This window comes from Caretta caretta, chromosome 20 (genome assembly GCF_965140235.1).
Source record: "Caretta caretta isolate rCarCar2 chromosome 20, rCarCar1.hap1, whole genome shotgun sequence".
Taxonomy (NCBI): domain Eukaryota; kingdom Metazoa; phylum Chordata; order Testudines; family Cheloniidae; genus Caretta; species Caretta caretta.
In genome coordinates, this window is record NC_134225.1 from 1,397,738 (window position 1) to 1,425,057 (window position 27,320).

Consider the following 27,320-nt stretch of genomic DNA (forward strand, 5'->3'; position numbering starts at 1 on the left):
TTTTATTTTCAAGTTTTATCTAGGGGGGAGACACCCCCCCTCTCCCACCTGCATCTGGAGCCACAGGGTAGGGGGCAGCACCTCACCTGGGGAATTCCTGTCCCCTGGGGACCAGGCTGTAAACTGACCTTCCCTGGGGGCATAGGCCAAGTGTGGCAGAAACCAGTGACCCTAGGGATCTGGGGGAAGTGTTTGTTCAGATAAGGCTAAGGGGGAAATTTCCCAGCTGCAGCTGCCCCCCATGCTCAGGGTGGGGGGATCTGGCTCACCAGCCAGCTGCAGTCTCTTTAAATAACAGGTCCTACTGCCTAGGAGCCCATGGGGGGAGGGGAGCAATGTAGGGAGGTTAGGGAGCACAGGGCCAAGCCCGAGGGAGGGGCAGGGAGGAGCGGCAGGGGAACAGAACCGGAGCCAGGACGGGCTGCGTGGCACTTGGGAATTTGGCACATGGGCAGCTTGGCCCGCGGAGGAGGCTGAGGGGGTACCAATGCTTTGGTGGGGAGGGGTCCCAGCTGGAGAAGAGACCTCCCAACTTTGAGACCTGGCAGGAGACACTGAAGGAGGCCCGGGTCCCAAGCCAGATGAAAGCGCTGACCCCAGACAGGCAGGAGCAGGCAGCCAGAGGAACCCACAGGCATATACCCCCACGCCAGCCTCCCCAGCACAGCAGGGAGGGGATGCCCAAGGGAGGGGGCTCAGCTCCTGCCCCCAGCCCCGCCGCAGCCCCATGGACCCAGAGACACGTCCTCTTTGGTGTCACCAACCTCTGGGAGTCAATCCCTGCCCACCCCCCCACCATGCACCTACAGGCCCCCACCCCTTGAGAGCTACTCAACCCCCCCACACACACACACATTTAGCCCCTTCTCCCCAGGAGACATTTGCCTCCCCCCCAGCAACAGGAGACAATTTTGGCAAATAAGAACCGTCCAGTGCCACCCCCCCTGGCTTTTCCCCCGGCACGGGTCTCGGAACTGGTGAAAGTCACAGCGAGCGGGTGGGGGTGAAGGGGAGAGAGTCTTCAAATATAAATCTATTAAAAACCCTCCCCCTCAACCCAGTCTGCCCCCAGCACCACCGGCAGGGGATGATCCCCTCCACCCCAAACACGGCAAGCAGCCCCCAAGGCATCTCCCGGCACAGGCAGGCAAGTGCTCAGACAACAGCAGGGTCCCCTGCCCAGCCAACAGGCACCCCCCCACAGCCCTCTTCTTTGGTCGACTGTGGGCGGGGGCAGGTTTGTCTTCCCCAGGATCATTGTCAGTCACTGGAAAGGAAGAGAGGGGCCCGGGGCCAGCCCCAGCATGGAGCGCCCTGGGCAGCCCCCCCAACATGCTGGCTCTGGAGCTCAATAAATAAATAAAAAGTCTGCTGTAAAAATATTTCTTCAATGCCCCCGGGGGGGGGGCCCTCCAACGCCCCGCCCTGCCACACAGGCCTGGTGGTGCAGACCTCCCCAGCTGGCTCAGGGCGGCAGCCCTTTCCCTCTTCGGTTTGGTGTTGAAATTTGGAGCCATTTACAAGACCCCACAAATGAAATGGACCCAAGGCCAGGGGGGCATCCAGGCTGGGTTGGTTCCCAATAGCTCGGCTCAGCCTGGCCCAGGCCTGACCTGCGTCAGCCCTGTCCAGCCCCTCTGGCACGCTGGGTCCTTCTCGCCAAAGGCCGCGGCTGGCGCTAACTGCGGGGCGGGCCGGCGTTCAGAAAGTAGGTGGTCATCTCCCCTTTGCCCTTGACCTTGACCAGCCCCCGGCACTCCAGTTGGTAGCCCTTGGCCGCCAGCACCTGGTACAGGTCAGTTGTCACCTGCGGGAGGAAGAGGAGAAGAAGAGAGAGCAGACAATGAGACCAGGACCCCATAGGGGGCCCGGGCAGAACGGTGCCCTCGGCTACCCTGGGCAGAGAGACATCACACACCAGCGTATCAGCTCCCCCGCGGTCCCAGGGGGAGGCTCAGACCCACCTGCCATGCTAAGGGTTTGCCTTTGCTAGTGACCCTGGGCCCTTTGGCTCCTAGCCCTGTGGGGCAGCTAGCCGCCTCCGCTCCCCCAGGCGGGGCCACGCTCCGAGCGGGCAAGTTGACCTCAGTCTCCAGCTCCTGAAAGGTCACCGCTCTCCCCCGCCCGAGGCCACGAGCTGGGCTGTGGGGGCCGAGTGGGACCTGGGGGATCCCTGGACTCCAACTCCACTCAGGCGGTAACGGCCTGAGGCCAATCGCGGGGGGGGGCGGAGGGGACTCCATGGGGATGGGGGACCCCTGTGGGTTGTGCTCAGCACCCTAGTGCCTCAGGTGGGGGGGGGGGGGTCCTTCACTGCCCCGCTGGTGAGTCCTGGCTCCCGCTTGTATGCTGGACACCTGGGTTCTGGCTCTAGAACCTGGGCCAGGCCCGGCCTCCCTTGGAAAACGGGGCCAAGGATCCCACAGCGCAGGCCTCCCATCGCATCAGGGACACCCAGAATGCACCAGCACATCTGCAGCGGCTCAGTCCTGCCCCTTCCCCCACTAGTGTTTGGAGGGGGTCGGGGTGGGGGGGTCGGGAGTCAGTACTATCCCCCTCTGGCTGGCTTCTCCCTCTGCAGGTACCGAGTGATGCCCCACCCCCACCCCGGCAGGCTGGAAAATTCCCCCCTTCCCCGAAAACGTTCCCGGACCCTGCCTCCCCACCAGCCCTGCTGCACTCACACAGCTGGCCGGGAACGACCCGGACGCTATGGTCCAGGGCGGGATGGCAGCCGGGCTCCAGGACCGGCTCAGCTCTCACCTGGATGCGGTCAGGGACCCCCGTGCTGTCCATGCGGCTGGAGACGTTCACAGTGTTCCCCCAGATGTCGTACTGGGGCTTCCGGGCCCCGATGACACCCGCTACCACCGGCCCGATGTTCAGCCCTGCAGGGAGAGAGGGAGGGTCAGAGCTCATGGCCCCGGGCTCCCCCCAGCCCATCTGGCTCAGCCCCCACGTCCCAGGAGCCTGCGCGGGCGGTGGGCTCAGGAGGGCAGGGAGCGTGTTCACATGATCGTTTGCACACACGATAGCGTGTCCTTGCACACGCATGGACATGCCTACTCTCTTGCGCGTCCACGGGGAAGCACCCAGGAGCAGCCAGTGACGAGCTGGGGAGAGGGGTGGCTCACGCGCGCCCCCACCCTGGCAGAGGCCCTGCCCCCGCTCACCGATCTTCATCTGGAAGTTGTTGAAGGAGTGCTCGTTGATGTACGTCATCTGCTCCATGAGGCGCATGGCGTAGTCGGCCAGCGCGGTGATGTGCGTCCGGCCCTCCCGGTCGTATGTGCTGTCGTTCAGCCCCGAGGCCGCCATGTAGGTGCTGCCGATCGTCTTGATCTTCTCCAGCTGCCGGTACTGCGTCTCGCTGATGATCTGACAGGGGAGGGGGCAGCAGCTACAGGGGGGGCTGGGCGTCCCCCCCCCTCCATGCACGACCCTCCTCGGGGACCCTGCACTGTGCTCCCTTGCCCCAGGGGTGCCAGGGAGGGTCGTGTCCCCCCTCAGAACTGGGGCCCTGCTGCTGCCGCCATGACCCTCGCCCCATGAGCCGCTCCCGGGCTGTGGCCCCACCCACCCCGCCCCGAGGGCTGGGCCTGAGCCGTGGCCCCCCAAGGGCAGAGTTGGGTCCTCGGAGGCCCCATTGTCGCCACCCCCCACAGCCCACATTGCTGCTGCCCCCGGCCCCCCCCCCATGGTCCCTGGGGGCTGCCCCCCGCCCAGCACCTCGTCAAAGTCGGCGATGATCTCGTTGAGCAGCCGCAGGCACTCCACCCCCTCGTTGTTGGCCTCCAGCTCCACGTAGAACTCGGAGAAGTTGCTGATGGAGGCGAACATGACGGCCACGCACTCGCACGACTGGTAGTAGACCTCATCGTTGCAGCGCTCTCGTGCCAGGAAGTGTGCGGCCACGTCCTTGGGCAGGATGTTGTGCAAAAGGCGCCGGTTGTAGGCCTGGAGCTCCTCCATCTCCTCCTTCTCGCCCGTGGCCTGTGGGGGGCGCCGGCGTCAGGGCCTGCTGCCAGACTGGCCCCGCCGGTGGGGGCGCCACCCTGCCCCCCCTCCCTGGGCACTGGTTCCTCCCCCAACCTGCCCCCCAGCCCTGCCTTGGGACCCCCCAAGCTCTGCCCCTTGAGGGGGGCAGCACCGGAAACGATCCGGAGGCCTCCCCAGCAATGCTCCAGCGCGTGGAGCACCAAACTGAGCCCCCCAGCTCTGCCCCGAGGGAGATTTGGGAGCAGCCAGCATTCCCAGCACACACACAGCTCTCGTTCTCCGACAAGCACGGAGCAGGACGTGCAAGGGCGTCAGCAGGGGAAGGGGCTGGCCAGCCTTGTGCGAGGGGTGAGAAGAGCAGGATCCTGCGAGCGTGCAACACGAGGGCATGTGCCAGCCTTCAGGACATGCTGCCCCTCTCGCCCCAGGGACACCCCTCTTTGTGGTGGGGGGCAGATCCCCACCCCAGGGACGCCCTGTCCCCAGCTCCTTCTTCCATGGGGGAAAGCAGACACCTCTCCCCCCACCCCCCAGGACCCCAGCCCTTCCTTACCTGCAGCTTCCAGAGGAAGTCAAGTCGGGCCGTGGACTCCACCTGCTGAGCGTGCAAATAGAGCGCCAGGGCGAAGACGGCCAGGATCACAGGGGTCATGTACTTCAGCGCCACCTTCCCCTCCGCCAGGCTGGGGGCACGGGGCGGGGGGGGTGTCAGGCTGCAGCAAGGCACCGGGGACCCCAAAGCAACCACCCTCCCAAGCTGCGGGCAGAGAGACCACAGGGCACACGAGGCCGGGAGGAGGGGGGGGGAATCCCCAGAGCACTCACTGCCCCCAGCCAGGGACCCGCTGACCATCATCCGTACCCCACAGGGCACTGCAGCAAAGGCCTGGGGGACCCCAGAATCCTCAACTGCCACAGACCCAACCCCCCCATAATACCACACAGACCCTTTGCCTGCCCCGGCCCCCCAGTAATACCCCCTTACCTACCCCAGGCCCCAAATCCCCGTAATATCCCCCGTCCCAATCCCCACATAATGCCCCCACAGGTCCCTCGCCTGACCCAGGCCCCACCCCAATCCCCAGGGCCCCTTATGCCAGCTCCCCTCTGGGCCCGCCTCCCTACTCACCATCCTGGGCCCCACTGGGTCTCGTTGAAGGCCGGACTAGCAGAGAGAAGAGACAGCAGTTACAGATTGGGGGGGGGGGGAAGAGCGAGCTGACCACCACGGCCCTGCCGGGGTGGGGGGCACAGTCCAGAACCCCCAGTGGCAGATGGGTGGGGCCCAGTGAGGGACAGGGACAAGGTACCCCCAGGATTCTGGCTGGGCCCTTGGGGGCATCTGAGGGAGCAGAGCCCAGGCCCTCTTGGGGTTGGGGGGCTGTGACCCATAAACCCCACCAATGGCCAGGGTTACAGGAATATCCCGACCCTGGGCCCTACATTCTGAGTCACTAAAGAGTATCACGTGAGGTGTGAAACGAAGGCCGGGTCACGCCGGCCGCTGCTGCCCTCGTGAGACAGACATGCCGGGCGTCAGCGGAGCAGAGCAGAGCAAGTTAAAGGCTGGCCTGGGCAGAGCCGACAAACAGGGTTTCTGCCAGAGGAAAGACGTTTGCTCACCTGGCTCGGTCTGCGAGCGAGTTAATCACGTCAGTTCCCACCACGGAGAGTCACTGACACCCTAAGTCAAGGGTGGGGCAGGTGATCCTGACTGTGGGGACAGTGAATTTGGGGGACAGAGGGAGCAGGCGAGGGAGATGCTCCTCGATCCTGGCCCAGGACACTATCGGCAGCGTGACTGCATTTCTGGAAACGGGCCCTCAGCCAGCCTTGGCTGGAAGGCCGCGAGGGACGGGGGGGCCACAGAGGGCTGGCTGGGTGGAGTCGGTGGCCAGGAAGCAGGCTTGGCTTTGATCTGCAGCCCTCTGGTCTCCATTCTCCTCACTCATGAATGCTGCCATCTCCAGACTCTGACGAGACCCCCGTACTCAGATCCCAGCGCTGGGGTGTGGAGCGAGGGGCTGACCTGTGCTGATTCGTTCAGACTGGCGCGGGCTTCTGCCTGTGTCTGGGGGAGAAGGGGCTGGGGGGCATTGGCTGGTACAGGAGAGCCCAGAGGAGAGTCTGGGCGGCGACAGGGTGGGGGGTTCGGGGAGCTGGCACCAGACACGCACAAGCAAGGCTCCCGCTCACTGGAGGCAGGTGACTCTCAGTCCTGGGTGCACAGAGAAATATCACAGGGGGCCCCGGGGGACGGACGACGACGGCGGAAGGGGGGGGACGGGGGGGGACGGAAGGGGGGGGGACGGACGACGACGGACACTCACAGGGCGTTGGCCACGACCAGCAGGTCGTAGTTGTCGAACAGCGGCGCCTCGGGCCCCTCGGCCAGCACCAGGTAGATGCCCTCGATGGCCAGCATGAGCCCCAGCTTCCCGATGCTGCTGATGTGCAGGAAGACGGAGCAGGCCAGCAGGCTCAGCACGATGCTGTAGTTAAAGTACTGGGGAGGCAGGGAGGCGTCAGGGGTCCAGCCATGCTGCAGCAGGAGCCCAGGGCCAGGGCCCTCCGGGTGCGTTAACCCAGGGTGGGAATGGTGAACGCTGGGTCTACCCCACGAGACGGGGCCGGGCCAGCCGCCCACAGCCCAGCCGCCCCAGCGCCCTCCCAAAAGGTAGCCGCTCTCGCCCCAGCTCGAGGGGGAAACGGGACTGTGCAGAGGACACTGAAAGTTGGATCCTTTTGGCTGATGCCCAGAGCACAAGGCCAGAGGGACCACGTCTACACTGCAAAGCAACAGGGCCGGAACCACAGCTCCCGCCGCGGCACCCTGGGTCAGCACCACTTGTGTGTGTAGACGGAACTGGAGGGGGGTTGTCAGGCTTGAGTCCTGAGTTCAACCCTGGGCTTACATTGTAGTGTCCACACATCCAGGGAGACTCCTCTAGGGCCCAACACCCCCACCCCAGACTCCCATCCTCACCCCCATCCACAGCCTGAGGGGGCCCCCTCTGTACCCCGCCCCAAGGACCCATCCTCACCAGGTCAGGGGGAGGGGGCACTCTCCCCCCCCGCCCCAGCAGCTCCCCCCGCATCACTTCCCGCCCCAACTGTGCCCTCGCAGCACCCCCATAGCCATACCCCTGCATGGCCCCCCGTCCCTCCCTGCCCCCTGCTCCCAGGGGGCTCTCACCTCAGGGAAGTTGCAGGCCGGGATGTCCCCATCACAAGGGGGCACGTCCGAACCCAGCGAGTAGTTGAGGGCATGGAGCTGGCAGGGCCCCACGGCCTCGGGTGTGACATTGAGGGTGCGGGCGGCGCAGTCCCGCAGGGGCACGTGGCTGCAAGCAAACTGCGGAGAGACCAGAGGGGGTGATGGGACCCCGTGACCCCTCCTCCAGGGGCAGGGGCTTGGAAAGCAGCACCCCAGAGCCAAGGGACAGGTCTCTTGGGGGCGGTCATCTCGGACGGTGCCTAGGGTGCCCCAGCTTGGTCATTTATCTCCTCCCCCCAGGACACGAACAACTAGAAGCTGTTCACGTCCCTCCTGCGGGGTCCCCCCAGCTCCCACTCTGTACTACGCCCCCCCCACACCACCACCTTACACTGCATCCCCCCCAGTGAGGTCCCCCATCCCCACAGCTCCCACTCTCTCCTGCGCCCCCCCCCGGCAGGTCCCCCGCAGGGCTGTACCATGTTGACGAAGGCCGAGATGAAGACGAGGAGGATGGTGAAGACGGCAATGAAGGTACTGTGGGTGCGGGAGTGGACAATCTTCCGGGAAACCCGCTGCAGGGCTGTGGGGAAGAGCTGGGGTGGGGGAAGAAAGAGCTGAGAAAGGGGTTCCGGCCTCGCACAACAGCCCCAATCAATCTGGCCTGAGAGGAGCCACCTCCCCACATGCCCTGCCCCCCAACAGGACAGGGCCCCGGCCCGCCTGCATGCACCCCCTGTGACGAAGTGGGACTGTTCTTAATGTTTCCTCTGAATAGTGTGGGGGTGCCTCAGTTTCCCCTAGGCAGTTTTTAAGTCTCTAGGGGGTGGGGTAAGGGTGTATGATCGTTGCAGAGCCCTAGAGGGCAGGTGTGTGCAGGGGTCTGGACACAGAGAATGGCCAACACCCTGTTTCCTGGCCACTGATGGCCTGGGCCCTTCCCCCCTGCAAGGTGAGAGCTAAAGGGTTGGAGAACAAAGGAATCCGGTGACCTCCTGGCCCCGGAAAGGGACAAAGCCCAGAGGAGGGGGGGCTGGAGGGGGAGACAGGTTGGGTCTGGCTGGGGACGAGGAGTGAAGGGCAGACGTGGTTGTCTGGCTCACTGCCCCCCAAAATGGACCCAGCTGAAGGGTCCTGATCTCTGCTCCTACAAGCTCTGTGTTAGACCATGTTCCTGTCGACTAATAAACCTTCTGTTTTACTGGCTGGCTGAGAGTCACGTCTGACTGCGGAGTTGGGGGGCAGGACCCTCTGGCTGCCCCAGGACACTGCCTGAGCGGACTCGCTGTGGGAAGCGCACGGAGGGGCAGAGGAGGCTGAATGCTCCAAGGTCAGACCCAGGAAGGTGGAGCCGGGTGAGCTGTGTGTCCTGCAGACAGGCTGCTGCCAGAGAGGAACTTCCCCAGAGTCCTGCCTGGCTTCATGGGGAGCAGTTCCAGAGCATCGCCCGGGGACGCCGTGACACCCCCTCCACAGCATGTCCTCCCCTCCCCCCGCACCACCACCCCCAGGCAGCCTCCGGAGGGCTCAGCACCCCAGGGAGCTCGTTACGCTCCCCTGGGTTCAGGGAGCTGGCCTGCACGCTGACTGAGCAGGGGGTGCACACGCAGGGGGCAGACATGCTGAGGCAGGAGCAGAGGGTGTGTGCACGCACACGCGGCCGATACTCATGCTGACGGAGCAGACCACATGCCCACACCCCCAGCTGATACTCACGCTGATGCAGGAATAGACAGCACAGATGAAGAGGATGTTGGCCAGGATGACGAAGATACTGATGTAGACACCGAGCATCAGTGGGGAGCTGCGGAGAGAGGGGCGCTGTGAGCCTCCCGCCAGCCTCTGGCCCGACGTGGCGCAGGCTGCCTGGGCCCAGTAGGTGCAAGAGGGGCAGGGGGGAGATGCTGCAGCCAGGCCTGCTCTGGGACCACACTGGGCGGGGCGGGGGGCTGCCAGCGCTGCAGGAGGGCACGGGCTGGGGGCTGGACTTACCGTGGGAACATCACAATCTGGATGAAGCAGATGAAGCAGAAGACGAGCAGCGTGCAGGCCACGTAGCCCCCAAAGCGATCGTCCACCTTCTTGGAGTACTGTGGGGAGAGGGGGCAGGGTTACTGCTGCGGGGGGGGGGGAGGGGACCCAGCCATGCTGTGGTGGGAGGGCAGTTTGTTATGGCACGGGCGGGGGGTGTCTCTCTGAGCCCTCGGTGGGGGTGAGGTGAGGCGGGCAGAGACGGGGAGCAAGTGCAGAGGATGGGGGAGGAGCAGGAGGGGCAAGGCAGGGGCTGGGGGCCGAAGGGCAGGATGAGGGGGGCAACTGAGGGCCCCCACTCTGGGGCAGGATGCGAGGAGGGACAGCGGGCCCCGGTACCTTCTTCTCCAGCTCCGGCGTCTGGAAGGTCAGCAGGAATTTCTTGACATGATCCTTGCGCAGCTGGTCGATGCTGCGGGCGTCGATGGCCCGGCCCAGGAACTCGTCCACCTCGTCCTCGGGGTTCAGGGCCTCCTGTGCGCTGCGGCTGCAGGGTCACGGGAGAGGTGTGTGATCATTTTGGCCTCCCTGCCCGCCTTCATGCCAGGAGCCCTCCCGCTGCCCACTCCCCTCCTCCCCTGAGCCCACCCCTTCTTTTGCTGCACTTTGCAGGGCTGTGACCTCCCCCCCCTTTGGGGCACCTTCCCCCCTGGCATGGAGCCAGGACCGTGCCCCAGCCCGGGGCCGTCTGCACCAGGCACACTTGCCCCAACCCAGACTCCGGGCCGGCGGTTCCTGGGCCCTGCAGTGAGGGGACCCCTCCAGGGGGGGTGTCCACTTACTTGTCTTTGCCGGTGTCCTCAATGCCCTGCAGACAGGGAGAGAGGGTGTTAGGGGAGATTCAGGGCATCACTCCTCCCCTCCTGGGGGCAGCACAGCAGCCCCCAAGGTCCCTGCCCCCCACGACACTGGCAGGGAGTGAGGAGCTCCTGCTCCCAGACAGGCAGGGCTGGGAAATTCCCCGCCTAGGCCCCAGCTACAGCCCCCCAGGCACTAGCCCCACCCCAATCCTTCTTACTGATCCCCACCCTTGCTCCCCAGCTCTCGCTGCCACTCAGCAGAGTGCCCCGCCCCCTCGGCATTGTGCTGTGTACAGGCAGGGGGTGGGAGGGGAAACCGAGGCACTGAGGACTTGCCTGAGGTCACGCAGCAGAGCAGGGGCAGAGCACCAGGGACAGGACCCAGGAGTCCGGGTCTCCAGCCACAAGGCCAGGCTGCCTGCCATGGATAGGGAGCTGGGCAGCCCCCGTGAGGAGGGGGGGAGGGGGTACGTGAGGCAGGAAGAATCTAGGGGCTCTGCCCCTCCCCCCTCCACAGCCTGGCTGGACCAGCAGGAGTGTCCCCGGGTGGCTCCCAGGCCCCATTTACCCACCTCCGGACACTGGCCCCATGGCTTGGCCCGGGGACGGGCTCACGTGGCCTGATGGCCTGCCCCGCCTCACTGCCCAGCCAGGCAACCGCGCCATGGTAACCAGCGGTGCAACCACGTCCAGCTGCGCCATGGCAACCCGCTCCAGGCGGACAGTGAGCCACGCCATGGCAACCGATGATGGACTGCGCCATAGCGACCGGCACCCCGCCGACGCACCGAACCAGAGCAACCGGCTGGGGAACCGCCGCAGACTGGGCCCTGGCGCCCGGGGCCACACCAGAGCCCAGCTGTGCCCGGGCGCCCGGCGTCATGACAACAAGCTGCAGCATAGCAACCATGCGAACAAGCCATTCCATAGCAACCAGCCACACATGCGCCATGAGGATGAACTGCCCCCCCGGCCCCGCTCAGCCCCCGGGGGGGGCAGGAAGAGAGCTGGGGAAACCCGATTCAAACCGCAGGAGTGAGGGGGGGCACACTGGCTGATAGGAGTGGGGGGAGCTCCCCCCTCCAGACAGGACTGAGTGAGCCCTGGAGGGGGCCCCACACCCTGTCCCTGCCACCGTCCCACTCCCACATGCTCCCCGCCTTGGTGAGGGGAACCCCCGACATGCAGAGCAACAAGAACCCCCCTTGGCCAGCATGTGCCCCCCCCCCCCCCCCCCCACACACACACACACAACAGGCCAGGCCCAGACTCCAGCTACAGAGACTCTCTTCCTTCCTTCCTTCGCCCCTGAGCAGAGGAAGAACCCCCAGCACCCCCCGCCCCACTCACCATCTGCCGGAAGGCCTTGGAGTCCTTGGTGCGGGAGAAGTTGCGGTCGGGCACCCAGCGCGGCACCAGCCCCTCCGTGGAGTTGGCCCGCGCCCGCTGCAGCTTGGCCAGGATGGCCTTCTCCTCCTTCTGCTCGGGGAGAGGAGGGCGCAGGGTGAGGGGTCACAGCCGGGGCACCTCCCCCACCCAGCACCCTCCCCGCCCCAAGCACCCGCCCTGAGTGCCCACCCACCCAGCACCCACTAGAGAGTCAGCCCCACCCCTCCTGCCCTGCCCCAAGTATCCACCCCCCCAGCCCCAGCTGCTTGCCCCGAATGCTCACACCCCAGGGAGGCGGCCCCCTGTGCTGGTTGCCCCAGGAGCCGGGGATGCATCGCCCCCACCCTGAGCCCAGCTCCTGGACTCACGCGCTTCTGGCTGCAGCCCACGATGAGGAAGGTCTCGATGTTGTGTTCCTTGAGGTAGGCATTACGCTCGCCCCCATGGCCGGGCTCCACCTCGTAGTCCCCATTCAGATACTGCAGCGTTGCCCATGTAATGTGGATGCGCCTGGGGCGGCGGGGGGGGCAGGACACTGAGCCCGAGAGTCGTGTGTTGTCCCACCCCCCCCAGGTTCCCCATCTAACCTGCCGCACCCCTGGTGTGAGTCCCTGGGACAGAGACCCCACCCGCGGAGGCAGGACAGAGCAGCTGCTAAACCCTGCGAGGAGAGTGCCCCCTACCGAGACCCCTGCAGTGCAGCCTCCTAGTGCCGCACTGAGCCCCAGGCGCCCCCCAGAGCCCCCCGCCTGCCCCCCGCATCCCACTGAGCCCCAGGCGCCCCCCAGAGCCCCCCGCCTGCCCCCCGCATCCCACTGAGCCCCAGGCGCCCCCCAGAGCCCACCGCCTGCCCCCCGCATCCCACTGAGCCCCAGGCGCCCCCCAGAGCCCACCGCCTGCCCCCCGCATCCCACTGAGCCCCAGGCGCCCCCCAGAGCCCACCGCCTGCCCCCCGCATCCCACTGAGCCCCAGGCGCCCCCCAGAGCCCACCGCCTGCCCCCCGCATCCCACTGAGCCCCAGGCGCCCCCCAGAGCCCCCCGCCTGCCCCCCGCATCCCACTGAGCCCCGGGCACCCCCCAGAGCCCCCCGCCTGCCCCCCACATCCCACTGAGTCCCCCGCCTGCCCCCAGCATCCCACTGAGCCCCGGGCGCCCCACTGAGCCCCCCGCCTGCCCCCCGCATCCCACTGAGCCCCAGGCACCCCCCAGAGCCCCCCGCCTGCCTCCAGCATCCCACTGAGCCCCGGGCGCCCCCCAGAGCCCCCCGCCTGCCCCCAGCATCCCACTGAGCCCCAGGCACCCCCCAGAGCCCCCCGCCTGCCCCCAGCATCCCACTGAGCCCCAGGCACCCCCCAGAGCCCCCCGCCTGCCCCCAGCATCCCACTGAGCCCCGGGCGCCCCCCAGAGCCCCCCGCCTGCCCCCAGCATCCCACTGAGCCCCGGGCGCCCCCCAGAGCCCCCCGCCTGCCCCCTGCAGCACAGCACCCCCTGGCGCCCCACTGAGCCCCCCGCCTGCCCCCAGCATCCCACTGAGCCCCGGGCACCACACTGAGCCCCCCGCCTGCCCCCTGCAGCACAGCACCCCCTGGCGCCACAGAGGGGCCACCACTGACTGCGGGGAGAGTGCCCCCCGCTGAGCAGGCTGTTCCCCGAGAGCGGGGGGGGGCGGCTCCCGTCTAGGGGCTGCCCCAGCCTGACCCGCCCCCATCCCCCACTCACCCGGCTTTGCCTCCGGCTTCCATGTGGTTGGCCAAAGTCACGTCGTTGGACCAGACGTCGAACTGCCACTTGCGTAGCCCCAGCACCCCGCAGTGCACGCGCCCGCTGTGAATGCCCACCCGCATGTTCACGTTCACCCCCGTCACCTCGCGCACCAGCCTGGGGGGGCAGAGGCAGCGTCAGACCTGCCCCGCCCAACCCCTGCGGCGCCGGAGGGGGGCCCCGGAGCCCGAGGGAGCAGGCGCGGCCGGAGAGAACGACGGCCAGTCAGGCCCGTGCCAGGCCGGCGAGAGACAGACGTGCCCGGGGCAGGTGACGTGAGTCATCAGCCCCCTGGTGAGCAGCGGGGCGGGGCGGGGCGGGGCCGGCCGCACAAGGGGGAGCGCTCGCGTGAGCGGAGAGCGAGCACCCGGGGCAGACGGCTTGGGTGTCGCGCGTGTGCGGCAACGGAGGGAGCGGGGGCATGGTGCGTGTTGCACGTACGGCAAGCGTGCCCGGCACCAACAGCCAGCGTGCACCGCAGGTGCCTGTGCGTACCACGTGGGAGGCTGGGGGCTCGTGCGGTGCACAAGCACATCGGCGTGACGATGCGAGCGGCACGCCGCTCGGCTGTTCCGGATGGGCCCGAGGCTCCCCCCCAACTCACGAGATGGCTTCTATCATGTCGACCCCCATCTCCACGCAGCAGTGAGCGTGGTCCCCCCGGGCCTCCGGCAGCCCCGACACACAGTAGTAGCAGTCACCGAGGATCTTGATCCGCAGACAGTGGTTCTCCTGGGAGAGGGACAGAGGGGGGCTCAGAAGGGAGGGGACCTCATGGGGTCTGCCCAGTGATGCCAGCCCACGGGCAGACCCCGCCCACCACCCTGCCAGCCCTACCCCTGCCTGCCCCCCAACCCTGCCCCCAGCCGATCACACCCAGTCAGCCCCCCGCCCTGCTCCTGCCTGTCCCCGACCAGCCACGCCCAGTCGGCCCCCCACCTTGCGCCCAGCCAGCCCTCTGCCCTGCTCTCTGCTGACCCCACCCGCCCCCAGACAGGGCCCCACCCCCTCCTGGGCCACCAGGCTTGCCGCCCCCCAGAACACGAAGCACCCCACGACGCCTGGGCACGGCCGGGCCGGGCCAGACATGCCAGCGCTCACCGAGGCCAGCTTGTCAAAGCGTGCAAACAGCTCGTTGAGCGTCATGACCAGCTCCTGGGCCGTGCACTGGGAGGCCAGGCTGGTGAAGCCCTCGATGTCTGCAAACAGGATGCTGCAGGGGAGGGAGAGTGAGCAGAGACAGGGCCCCAGCGGGTCAGACGCTCCCCCGGGCCTCAGCTGGCTGGGTCCCAAGCGCCTGCACCTCCCCTTCCCTGTGCCCCCCAATACCCACTGCCTCAGCCAAGCATCCCCAAGGCAGAGCTCTGCCTGCCCCACACTCCCACCCCCAGCGCCCCACAGGTCCCCCCAACCCTGCCCCACGCCCAGGCCAGGCCCCCGTTACCCAGAGCAATTCTCGTAGGTGCCGAGGAGCCCCCCCCCCGACATGGCCCCCCCCCCCGTGCCTGGGGGGGTCCCCCCACACCTGACGTTGTCGTGCTTCTGGATGTAGATCTTGTGGAACATCATGTCCTCCTTCTTGGTGTTGATGTCCTCCTTCATCTCCATGGCAACGTGCTGGGGCAGCACCGACAGCAGGAGGCGCTCCTGCACCCAAAGCACACCCCCGTCACCGCCACCCCCAAACCCCCCGCCGTCCCCCAAACCACACACCCGCCACCCCCAAACCCCACGCCCCCCGTGCCCCCCAAACCCCACGCCCGCCACCCCCAAACCACACCGACACCCCGTGCCCCCCAAACCCCACGCTCCCCACCGTCCCCCAAACCACACCGACACCCCCAAACCCCACGCCCCCCAAACCACACCGACACCCCCAAACCCCACGCCCCCCAAACCACACCGACACCCCCAAACCCCACGCCCCCCATGCCCCCCAAACCCCACCCCCAAATCAGACCTCTGTGCCCCTCAAACCTGATCCCTTCATGCCCCCCAAACCAGCCCTGTCAACCCCAAACCAGACCCCTCCATGCCCCTAAACCAGCCCTATCACCAAGACCCCCGAACCAAACCTCTGTGCCCTCCAAACCAGGGGCTGCACCCCCAAACCAGCCCCATCACTGACACCCCCCAAACCACACCTCTGTGCCCCCCAAACCACACCCCAATCACTAACACTCCCAAACTAGACCCTCTGTGCCCCCCGAAACCACATCCATCACTGGCACCCCCAAACCTCCTAAATCACACCCCCGTCACTGTCACCCCACCCCCAAACCACAGACCCCTTCAGTGGCCGCAGAGAACAATCGATGCCCGTCAGCCCAACGGATCTGCAGAGTTCGCAGGTCCCCCCGGCTCTCCCTCGCCCCAGACTCCCAGGGCCCAGCGTGAACCGTTCCTCCCAGGCCGGGGGTTCGAACCCTCGGCTCGTTCCTGCTGCTGTCCTCCGGCCTGCCTCGCACTGACCCCCCGCAGCGACTGGGCCCAGCGCCGCGCCGAGCGGGACAACGCCCGCCCGTGCCTGCCGTACGGCACCCCCGCGAGAGCACCCCAGACCTCGTGACCCATTTATAAGCCTCGACTCCCAGCCGAACCCCCATCGGCGCCGGTCAACGACCCCCCCAGCACAGTGCGGGGCTGCTGCCCTGACCCCCCGCTCCACCCACCTGCTGCCGGTTCTCCCGCTGCAGGTGCAGCCGGGCCTGGATGTAGCCGCGGGTCTCCTGGAAGGCCTGGCGCTGAGACACCTCGGCCGGGTAGTGGGTGCAGATCCCGATGATGTTGGTGCAGAGGAAGATCAGGATGTTGGCGCTGAGCTGGGGTCGAGAGGGGGTCAGTCCCGACCCCCCAGCCCAGAAAGCCCCCCCTCCCCTCCCCACCCCACCTCCCTGCAAACACATGCCCCCCCCCCCAACAGGACACAGCGCCCCCAACCCACCCATCACCTCGGGGGGGGGCTGCAGGCTGGCAGGGAGAGGGGGCAGGTTCAGGGGTGACCGCCAGAGATCTGGGGCTGGAGCAGTGGGGCTCAGCCCCCCTTAACAAGGCGAGAGGGGGGCAGGGGCTCCCTTACAACCGCATACTCTGAGCACCAGGGCGAGTGCCTCCCACCTTCCCTTCGCTGCAAGCTTCCTCGCAGCAGTGCCCTGTACTAGAAGCCCGGTCTCTGCTGCCCTTTCCCACCACCTGTGACAGGCGCTCGCCCCTCCAACTCGCCACATCTCTCTGCTCCCGCTCCAAGGCGGGGCACAGCCCAATCCAGCAGAGCTCCACTCACTGTGGGAGGCAGAGCTGGGGGTTGGCTGACTGTACCCCACAATCCCCACGGGGCTGCTGGGTGCTGGCCGGCCACATCCCCAGGACCCATGGGGCTGGGGACAGTGGTGGGATTTACAGGACCCCCATCCCCCGCCCTTCTCTGCCCTGCAGATACCCCCGTCCTGTCGCCTGGCCCGAGCCCCCCACTCTTCCCAGCAGGGACGGGGCATTGGGGGCAGGGAGCTCTCAGCGAGGGCTTGCTGGCTGCTTCGGAAGCGGGAGGAAGCTGCGGGGGGTGGGGACGGGGGAGAGGAGATGGATTTAGCAGGAGCTACACATTTGCCATGGTTCTCCCAGACCCCTCCCCCCCAGGGCCCCCAGCCAGGTCTATTTATAGCCGGGCGGTGCGGGGTCAGCACAATCGCATCCCGTCCAGATGAACACAGCAACTTGTGAGCCAGCCCCAGCCCGGCCACGGACCGGGGGGAGGGGCCACCCTCAGCCCAGGGCCTGATGGGTCTAGACCACCCCCCACCTCACACCCAGACAGCCCCGACTCAGAGAGGCAGGACTCCAGCTCCCCCCCCCACCCGCCCCCAGTGCCGAGTCCCTACCAGCTGCACTTTGCTTTCGAACCCGTTGATTGGCTCCATGCAGGACAATGGGGGGGGGGGGGCCGGGAAATGTAACTTTCACCCCCCTCCCCATGAACCGTTCTAGACTCTGGGGTTTGGGCCCCAATCCTGGAGCGGGAGGGGGGGGTTGTGGAGAGGCACTGACCCAGCCCCAAATGGGATTTTTACTGGAGTAAAAGGATTGAGGCATTGCCTGCTACATTGGAATTTGTATCCCGCGGGGCCCCCCACCCCGACACGCATCCACAGAACCCGCTGCCAGGCACTCAAACTACCCCCCGCGGTGGCTGCACAGGGCACGGCCCTGCCCTCCACCAGGCACTCAAATCACTGGTTCACTTTGCAGCGTGGAAAGTGTGCCAGGTTCCCAGAGCGAGGGGGGAGCCCAGCCCCCAGGGCTACCGGGCAGCCGGTCAACAGGGCCTGGGAACGCAGCTCCCTGCAGAGCAGACGAAAATAACTGCCCCCCCCCAGGGGGACTCCCAAGAGCCAGCCAGTGAAAGCACCTCCCGCCCCACACCCGTGGCCCTGGGATGTTGGCTCCCCTGGGCACCCTGCCCCAACTCCCCGCAACACACTACAGGACCGGCCCTGTCAGGTGCATTTTCAGAGACTGGTTGTTCCTGGGGGCTCCGCGGTGCCACCCCCCACAGGCGGGGGACAGGTGAGGAAAACCATCCCCCCGGACCTCCCCAACGCTGCACCCCTTGCAGTGTGACCCCCTCCGAGAGCCGTGCACACTTACCCCTCCCCAGTGCTCTGTGTCCCTCGCATGCTCACCCTGCTGGCACACTGCCCCCAGGACCCCTTACCCACCCACTGCCCATAATTCCTTCCAAGGGGAGTTCCTATTTACCACAGTGCCCTGCACAAAGGGGGCATGTTAAAGCCACCCCCGCCCCTCAGCCAATTCAGGGCCCTCCTTCCTCTCTCACACACCCCAGCTGCAGCTCCTACATCCCACCCCAGCCCTGGCCGCATCGTAGGAGTGGCTGGTTCAGACCTAGACTGGTAGAAAGGGGGACGGGGAAAGCCCCCAGGGAGAAGATGTGAGAGTGGCTCCTTCACTCCCCTCTGCGACCGCACAGAGTCCAGGAGGCCGTGGGATCCTCTAAGTACAGCCAACAAGAGGACCTGGCCGGGGGGGGGGGGGGGGAGCAGCTCCAGGGCACCACAACGCCCTGACTGTCCCCAGGCCCCCCTGTGCTCCGAGCTCTACTTCCCTGCCGGCGGGGTCAGCGGCACCTGCCCCTCCTGGGGAGACTGAGGGGCCACAGACCGTAACTACGATTTCCCAAGGGTCCGTACCTCCATTCAAAATCCTTTAGGGATCCGAAAATGAAGAAAGGTTGAACTGTCTGGGCGGATGGTGCAACAGGACCCTGGCATCCGGTGAAAGCAACCCCCACCCCAATGCCCAGACAAAAGGGGCTTCGAGTCCCATGCCCGCAGCGGGTCCAGGACAGGGGTCCACAGCCCCCTCCCCAGCCTCTCTCACGTACCACAGGTGGGTCCTGTGCCCCTCTGGCCCAGCCCTCTAGAGCTTGTGATGGGGACCCTGCCCCAAGAGCTGCCTGGCTCCCAGCCACCTTCAGAGGTGCACACAGGCATGCTCCACCCCACCCCACCCACCCCTCCCTGGTGTCCCACCCCAGGGCCCCCAGCCAGCATCTCTCCCATAGGCCAGGCACTCAGCGAGAGGGAGACCCTGCCGCCAGGCATCCCAGAGCGCACCCCAGGCTCCCCACGTCTCCTCGTCTATCCACACCCCATCCACAGCCACGGGACCCTCGTCAGCCTGCCCCCGGCCAGCCACCACCAGGCCAGAGGGGGACACTCGAGCAGAGTTCCCCCAGGCAGCGTCTACCACCCTTGACCCTCCTTCGCGGAGCAGGGGGCACTGGCTGGGGCTGTTCCTCCCCCCCCCGCCCATGTTGATCATGCATTGTCCCCCCGTTAGTTGTGTTCTGGGCTCTGTGGTCCCTCCTGGGGGGCAGGGGAGGCCTTTGGCTCCGGGTGGGGCCAGGGTCACCCCCCCCCCCTCGGGATTGAAACTCACCCTCACCCCACCATCCTGTCCCCTCTGCCCTCGGGGCCTCATGCCCCACTCCCATCCTCCCACAGACAGTCTCCTCCCAGCCCCCACAATAGAGGGCTTTGTCCAGTGTGCACCCCTAGCCCTCCCGAGAAAACCCCCGGCCCACAATAGAAGGCTTTGTGTCCCTCCCCCCACCCCTGGAGAGGAGACAAGGGATGGTCCTATGCACATCCCGCCCCAGGGGAAGGGGGCAGCAGGAGGCGGTGCTCAGAGGTGGCAAAGGGGGACAGGAGTTAGCGCTTAAATTGGGGAGGGGGTGAAATGGGGCAGGAGGCAGTGTTTGCCTGCATGAAATTAAACTAGAATATAGAATTAAAATTTACACGTAAAAGATTTTCACAAATGCTACGGCCTGTGAAACTCCCCACCACATGATGTGAGCAGCAGAGCGAGGACAATCCACCCACTCAGCTGGGCACGGCAACCTCAGTGACCACACCGAACCCCCAGACAGATTCCCTGTCCCCAGCACCCCTGGGGAGGTTTGCCGGGGGGAGAAACTTCCCTGGGGAAAACAACCGAGGGGAAGGGGCACGTTCATCAGTGATTAGACTGATTAAACTCTCCTATGGTTGGGGACAGGGCAGCCATGGGAAGACATACAGCCCCCCAGCCCACCCCTCCCTGAACCCCAGTTCCCCCGCACAGAGGACAGACAGGGGCCCCCCACTCCTGAGCTCTGGGGTCTAAGTGGAGCATGGGGGGAGGGGGACAACCCCATTCCAGGAGCCCTGGGGTGGGGGGGCATGCAGGTCACACTGAGGGTCCCATCCTTCCCAAGGGGGTGCTAATGGGGCAATGGAACAGGGCCCTGGGGGTCCAAGGGCCCAGAGGCTGCTTGTCCTCAGCTCTGGCCACTGGCCCCCTCCAGGCCCCATATTTACTTGCCCCCCCACACGGTCCCTCCCCTCACCCCCACACCCCTGGTGGGGGGGGCTGCATCACTCTGCAGAAACATATGGTTCTAATCAGAAGCTGTCCCCCCCACCACGTGTATTGCCATGGAAACCACCTGCCTAATGGGAGTGTGGGAGCAGCATCCCCCCCAAGACAGCAGGGGCCCACCCCTAAGGGTGGGGGCACTGCAGAACTCACCCCCCCACACACACACACACCCCTCGGATTTGCCGCTGGCTGCTAGCACCAGGCCCTGACTCCCACGGTTCCCCTCGCCCTCCCCACCCGCTCCCCTTGACCCCCACAAGCCTCAGCCCAGCCCCACAGGGGCCTTGTGGGGAGACGGGGGAGCAGCCCCTGTGGCCCATTCACTCCTTGGCATCTCTGGCAAGCCTGCCCGGGATGGGTTGGGGGATGGGGGGAAGGGCACTGGGCCCCCAGTCAGACGGGAGTGGGGCTGGACTCACACCAGCCCCACTGGGGAGAGAAGCCAGCGCTGGGCCCCGCCGCCGCCGCCGCCCCCCCCCCCCCCCCAGAGCCCAGGCACAGAGATGAAAGTGGGAAGCAGGGTCCTTCTGGGTTAATCATTCCCCCCGAGACAAACATCCCCCTCCACACCCAGCTCCCCATTGTCCTGCATCCAGGTGACCCGGTAGCAGGACTGGCTCAGGCCCACGGGTGTCGGGACGCTCCCCCCACCACACACACAAACCCACTGCCGGGAGGGAGCCACCACTGCTGGGCACACCCTCAGCCCACACGTGGGGGGCAGTTGCCCCCCCAAGCCCAAATATTCCCTCCTCGAGCCCCATCTCCCCAGCAGAGCAACACCCCCGCAGCCCGCAAAGCCAGGCCCCGCCCCCATACCTGCTTCCAGAGGAAGGGGTCGCTGGCGTTGAGGTGCCAGGTGATGAGCAGGTGCAGGGCGGAGAGCAGGGCGCCCGCCCCCACGGCGGCCCGCATGCGGACGGGCAGCAGGGTGTAGGTGATGTAGATGAAGAAGACGCTCCACCAGACGCCCTCGGAGGCGCTGCGGGGCGCGGCCATGAGGGTGCCCAGGGCCTGCACCCCGCCCAGCGCGGCCAGCACCAGGTAGCTCACCACCCACATGGAGTCCTGGGGGAAGGCGCTACGGCTGCACAGCACCATGAGGGCCAGGAAGAGGGCGGTGGCCACGGCCAGCGCGGCGGCGTAGGGCACCCGGGGGGCGCCGGGGGCGCAGTGGAAGAGCAGCATCACGCCGCACACCAGCACCAGCACCCCCATCAGCACCGTCAGGCTGCTCTGGTTCATCTGGAAGAAGTACCGCTGGTAGAGACGCTCCAGCTTGGCCGACTGGAAGCGCTTGGAGCGGAAAACCTGCAGGAGGCGCTGCCAGCACTCGCCCGCCGACAGCCGCTCCCCCGGCCTGGCCCCCGCCTCCGCCGCCTTCGGCCCCTTGGCCTCGCCGTCCTCAAAGCCCAGGTCCACCGACTTCAGCCCCAGGTCGCCGGCGCCCCCCGCCAGGCCCTTCTTGCTGTAGTGGTCCTCCTGCCAGGAGCAGGTCAGGCCCAGGCCAGCCCGCGGGTGGGCGCCCCGCTCCAGCTCGGGGTCCTGCAGGCAGCTCATGTAGCGCGGGCTGCAGAGCGAAGAGCGCGGACGCTGCCCCTTCCCGTTGCGCTCCCCCCATGCCGTCTTCCGCTCGTCCACCTTGGGCACCAGAATGCCGCTAAACCACGACATGCTGTGGGCGCCAAGGAGAGGGGGGCATTAGCGCCTGGGGGGACGGGCATGGGGGGGACATCAGTGCCAAAGGGACACCCGGGGGGTACCGGTGCCCAGGGATGATGAAGGGTCAGGAGGCAGGGGTGGGGGGCATCGGTACTGAGGGGGCACAGGAGATGCCAGCACTGAGCATATGGCAGGTGGGCACCCAGGGGTTGGGGGGGGGAACAAGCAGGAGGCTTCAGGGGGAGGGTGTTGCTAGGAGACTCCAGCCCAAGGATCCACAAGGAAGACAAGCTGCCTGTGGGGGGTGCAGTGAGACCCACAGGAAGACCCTGGGCTGGCACAGAGGGGGTCTGTACATGCCCTGCTTCCCCCCACTCCCAAATTCCAACCCACAGTCTGGGGGCAGGATTCCCCAAATTTAATCTCCCAGGAAAACTCACCTGGGTGGCTGCTCTGTGCCAGGAGCACCGAGCTGGCATGGGACGAGCCGGCATTTAACCCAACAAGTCGGCAGGAGGGCAGTGCCCCAGCCCAGCAACCTGGCTCCACCTCACGTCCAGCTGGGCACGGGGCAGGCTGGGACAGGCACCTGAAAGCAGAGGTAAGCTCAGTATCCCAGCCACCGACAAAGGGGCCACCCCAGCCCCTCCCTCTGTGCCAACCTCACCCCCTGGAGCCACCAGCAGAGACAGACAGACACGGCCCCACCATTGCCCAGGCCTCCTATCCCCCACTGTCCAGCTCCTGGCCAGACACCCAGCCCAGGGCTGGGACACAGCGCAGAGATCCCCACAGCTCAGCACCGGGGGGTCCCAAGGCAGTCAAGGGGATGCAACACACACACACACACACACACACACACAGCCCTGCAGCAGCCTCAGTCACACGCAGGATCTCTGTTCACACTCCACTCTGAACTCCTGTGTGGCTGTTAAACAGCCCCTGTGCCCCAGCCCAGGGGCGGCTGCATCTCAGCTTGGGGCAAGGGGTCCCTGTGGGTAACTCCCTGGAACCCTTCAAACGGAGCAAGAGTTGCCTCCCACTCCAGCACTCCACCCTGGGGGAGAGAACAGGTGGCGTGAGGGGACCTGGCGACCACAGGAGGCCACGAGCCTGGCTCCAGCCCCGCAGAGGATCCTGCTCCGAGTCTGATCATGTCAGAGCTGCCCCAGTGTTTTAAACTGACCATGCACCCCAGCCCCGGGCTCCCCACTCCCAGCTCCACCGGTGCCCCTCAGTCCCGACCCGCAGCCCCCTGGTATCCCAGCCCTGGACTTCTCGGGCTCACGATCCCCAGGGCTGTTAGGGACTTGCCCTGCATGTGACAGGGCCACCCACCAGAGCCCTTTATTGCGGCCCCAAGGCCCCTCCCCCAGCCCAGCCTGGGTAATTCAATATGCAGCAAAACTCGAATAATCTTCTGCTTTCAAACTCTATTTGTCTTGAATGGCGGCCAAGCCCGCGCGCCCATTTAGCTCCAGCCTCTTCAGAGAGTTATTCCGTCTCCTCCTACAAGGCCCTTATCTACATCCCGGGAGCCAGCATCAGCGCCATGACATCACTCCCCGTTCCTGCGGGGACAAGGCACAACCCTCCCCAGGGAACAGCTCCCAGCCCCCGACACCCCCTTCCGGCCAGAGACCTCAGAGCATCTTGCAGAGGTCCTTCACCCAGCACCAAGATGCAGCCACCTCTGGGATGAGAGGTGGCAGCTGATTAACAGCCATACAACACCTCAGGACAGGAAGGGAGCGACAACCCACAGGGGGATTTTAGGAAAGCGGAACCTGGCCAGGACACCGGGGTTAGAACCCCGACTCCCAGGCACGGGGTCCTCCGGTGGCCCCTCCCAGGCAGGTCAGGATCCCGGTTCTACGCCTCAGCCCCCACCTTTCTTGGCGCAGGGCCTTGCAGCATGGGGGTCTGAGGCGCCTGCAGGGCCACCGGGCTCCCCAGGGGTCACCCGGCCAAGTAGGGACCCCAGCTGCACCTGCTTGGCTCAGGACCACTGATGGCACCGGAGCGTGGCCCAGAGATGAAGGGCAAAACTTAAACCAGCGCTGCTGGGGGGTGGGGGGGCGGGAGCGCTAGGGTGTCCGGAGATTATGGGGACAGACCCGCTATTTGTTTTACACAGGCAGCTATGACCCCCCCCCCCCGTCACCCCAACCCCGACACGCAAACGGGCTGGCCCAGCCGGGCTCCACTCCGCAGGCCCCGTGGCCAGTCCTGGGGAGAGCGGCCCCGTCTGCCCCCCGAGATTAACCCCGGGGCCCGGCGGCGGGGCTCCTGCGAGCTTCCCCGGGGGCGCAGACACCCCTGGCCCCCGCGGCCCTGGGAGAGCCGCTCCTGCCCACCCCGCTCTGCAGGTGTCCCCGCCGGGCTGCACCGCCCCTCCCCGCGCCGGGCCCCCTCCCCGCGCCGGGCTCGCCCGGCTCCTGCGGCCAGGGCCCCGCCAGCGCCCCCCTCTCCAGACAGCGCGGCCTGCGCCCCTGCCCTGCGGGCCCCCGCCCCGGGCAGCCCCTCGCCCAGCCCGGCCCGGAGCCCCCGCCCCAGGCTGCAGCGCCCCGCGAACCCCGCCGCTCACCGCGCGTCCTGCGCCCGGCCGATGCCGCTGCCGCGGGGAGCCAGGCAGCGCCCCGGCCCCGCGGGCTGATCCCGGCCCCGGCTACTCGCTGGCCGGGCCGCGCTCCATGGCGCTGTGGGCTGGGCTGGGCCGGCCGGGCCCTCCCGTCGCTGTCCGGGGTAAACGCCCTGCAGCCCGGATCCAGCCGCTCGCCCCGCTCCCGGCGCTCGGTGCGCTCCGCGCGGGGCTCGCCAGCCAGGCGGCCTTAAAGGCGCAGGGGCCCTTTTGCCTCCCCCCGCCCCCGCCGCGATGGGATGCGGGGGCCGCGGAATATTTCCCTGGGGGGAGGCGCGCGCACACACACACACGGAGGCTGCAACACACACGCGTGTGCACAGAGCAACACACAACCAGCCAGCAACACACACACAGCAACACACACACGTGTACACACAGCAACACACAGCCAGCAACCCAACACGGGTTCACACCGCAACACACAGCCAGCCAGCAACACGCCCACAGCACTCACGTCTACACACACTTGTACACACACACAGCCAGCAACACACACACGTGTACACACAGCAACACACAACCAGCCAGCAACACACACAGCAACACACACAGCCAGCAACACACTCACGTCTACACACACTTGTACACACACACAGCCAGCAACACACACACGTGTACACACCGCAACACACAGCCAGCCAGCAACACACACACGTGTACACACAGCAACACACAGAGCCAGCAACACACACATATATATACACACACGCACCAAGCCAGCAACACGTGTACACGCACACAGAGCCCACAAACACCCTGCGGAGCTGAGATGCCAAGGGAAAGATCAGCTCTCCCAGTTTGTACAGGGGCCAGCACCTGGTGTGTACTGGAGCCCAACGCACCCACTGCCCTGCGGGGTCCTTAGGGTGCTGCATTAGATACATAACCCCCATGCCCCCAACCCAGAGACCTCTGTTATATCTATTAATGGGAGAACCCCAATAACCCCCATGCCCACAACCCAGAAGACCCCTGTAATATACAGTGTCAGGATCTAACCCACTGATGGGCCCCCTGCCCCAAACAGGGGAACCCTATAACAGCCCCCATCCCCAGGTGAATGCACCCCTGTAATATCCATGGAGCAAGGGCCCACCTTGTTCCCCAGGCATGAAGCCAGTCTTTGGGGAACGCCTCGGGGAGGGTGCCCTAGTTCTGGGGCAGCGCCCTGCTCCCAGTCCTGGCTCCCCAGTGTGGAGCTGTTATTTATTAACTCGGTCCTAGTCGTGCAGGTCAGAGGGAAACCGGCCTGGTTCTGCTCCCCTGCACTGCTCCGGATCTGCCCCGGCATTAATGAGGCCTGCATGCAGCAGCCTGGCCCTAGAGCCTGAATCCAGCCCAGATCCTCGCGGGAGACAGGCTTAATGATTAATTACCGACGAATTCCGGCAGCTCCTGGGTGCCGGGAGGTCTCCGCCTTGCCGTGCCGTGTCGCTCTGGGGGTTGGCACCAATTTCTAGGGCTCAGCCCATCCCGGTGCCTCGCTATCCCCCGCCCTGCACTCCCTGCTCCGTGCAGATTGGCATTTCCACAGATAAGGCTGTGAAAATCTTCTTACATGCACTTCTTCGAGCTGCCAGGCTGCTACGGGAGCGATTCCCGGAGCTGGGCCCTTTGGACGCCGTTATTTATTTATTTATGTATTTCTTTCCCTTCCTTCCTTCCTTCCTTCCTTCCTAAATTTCCATTGCATCAGATTCTGGTGCATGGGATCAGGGCAGGGGAACCACGTGGGTGACATTAACCCTTTCAGGACCCCAACAGGAAAATGAAAAACCAACGGGCTTCCCCACAAGACAACAGGGAATAGAACCCAGGAGTCCGGGCTCCATGGCCTATGTTCTAAGCCACTAGACCCCCTACCCTGCCAGACCTGGATCTCTGTGTGTGCATTGCCACCATTAACAATCCTGTGGCACCTTTTCCAAGAGGAGACATACTGGGCCCGCTGTCCTGGGCAGACACAGTGCCCTTTGTTCCAGGTGCACCTGGAATTCTTTCCCACTCCCTGTCGGAAGCTGTTGCTGTGAGCGGTTAAACAGCTGCTGTGGCCCACCCTAGAAGAGGCTGCATTTCAGCAGTAGGCGAGGCAATTCCTGCACACAGCTCAGCTCCTTACCTTTGTAAAGCTCTCTGGGATTAATTATTACAATGATATTTTCATTGCCAGGTTCCAGAGTAGTGATAAGCTAACACATCTCCAAGCACCCAACACTTATTAACTAAGCTTCCCCCCTGCACAAGGAGGTGGATACAACCATTCCCATTGTCAAGGGGTAAACTGAGGCAGGGGAAGGTGCCGTGACTTGCCCAAGGTCATGCGGTGAATCAGCAGCAGAGCTGAGGCAAGAATGCAGGAGTCCTGCCATCCAGGTGTTACTATGTCCCTGCAGTTTCGGTTGCCAGACGCCATGGTGCCCGGAGCCAGGAAGGGACACAGGAGTGATATGGAGCGGCTGGGTCCAGCACCAGAGAGGAGCAAAGTGCGAAGACGTCACCAACAAAACAAAACAAAACAAAACAAAACACAAAAGCACTAGCCAGGACCAATGGCAAATCCTCCCCTCGTATCAGATCCCTCAGCCTGATGAGCCAGTTACAGCCACCTGCAGCATCCAGCCCCGACCCCCAGGGCAGGCCCTGCACTGGGATCCATGTCAGGGAGGTGACTCCGGATTTACTCCAGGGCAACTGAGCTCAGAATCCCGCCCTGAGCCCGCTGCAGTCACTGGGTGACTCCAGATTTCCTGAATCTGGCCCTATTTACTTTAGACGCGGTTGGGAAAGGTTCAGAGGCAAAGCTGCACTATGCCCGGGTTGCTCTGAAATCCACCCAGCTCAGGGCGGCCAAACGGCCCTGCGCTCTGCCGGATC

At 65.8% G+C, this 27,320-nt stretch overlaps 1 protein-coding gene across 3 annotated transcripts; it reads right to left on the reverse strand.

Moving 5' to 3' along the window:
- Positions 1-1,374: 1,374 nt before the first annotated feature.
- On the reverse strand, positions 1,375-25,960 carry ADCY6 (adenylate cyclase 6). 3 transcript variants are annotated; one of them, XM_048831521.2, is made up of 23 exons: positions 25,823-25,960; positions 22,243-22,391; positions 20,960-21,815; positions 15,871-16,020; positions 14,724-14,845; positions 14,300-14,411; positions 13,803-13,930; positions 13,157-13,315; positions 11,805-11,946; positions 11,398-11,526; positions 10,030-10,055; positions 9,587-9,734; positions 9,209-9,306; positions 8,933-9,020; positions 7,696-7,812; positions 7,196-7,354; positions 6,330-6,505; positions 5,129-5,164; positions 4,553-4,682; positions 3,730-3,993; positions 3,174-3,378; positions 2,764-2,888; positions 1,375-1,807 (listed from the first exon to the last, which is right to left on the reverse strand). In XM_048831521.2, exons 3-23 carry the CDS (start codon positions 21,812-21,814, stop codon positions 1,679-1,681), a joined length of 3,498 nt encoding a protein of 1,165 aa, XP_048687478.1. In that variant the 5' UTR covers position 21,815; positions 22,243-22,391; positions 25,823-25,960; the 3' UTR covers positions 1,375-1,678. The 3 variants fall into 3 exon arrangements, with proteins under 3 accessions (XP_048687478.1, XP_048687479.1, XP_048687477.1); XM_048831522.2 differs by lacking the exon at positions 25,823-25,960 and adding an exon at positions 24,390-24,659 and having other exon boundaries at positions 13,157-13,261; XM_048831520.2 differs by lacking the exon at positions 25,823-25,960 and adding an exon at positions 24,390-24,658.
- Positions 25,961-27,320: the final 1,360 nt, after the last annotated feature.

What these genes read in the sequence shown, in the direction of transcription:
- ADCY6 (XM_048831521.2), bottom strand. Translation starts at nt 21,814, where the DNA reads ATGTCGTGGTTTAGCGGCATTCTGGTGCCCAAGGTGGACGAGCGGAAG. An exon ending in GCTTTGACAAGCTGGCCTCG is followed by an intron (nt 13,931 to 14,299) that starts GTGAGCGCTGGC and finishes TCCCTCTCCCAG; the next exon opens with GAGAACCACTGTCTGCGGAT. An exon ending in GGGTCCCTGACCGCATCCAG is followed by an intron (nt 1,808 to 2,763) that starts GTGAGAGCTGAG and finishes TTCCTCCCGCAG; the next exon opens with GTGACAACTGACCTGTACCA.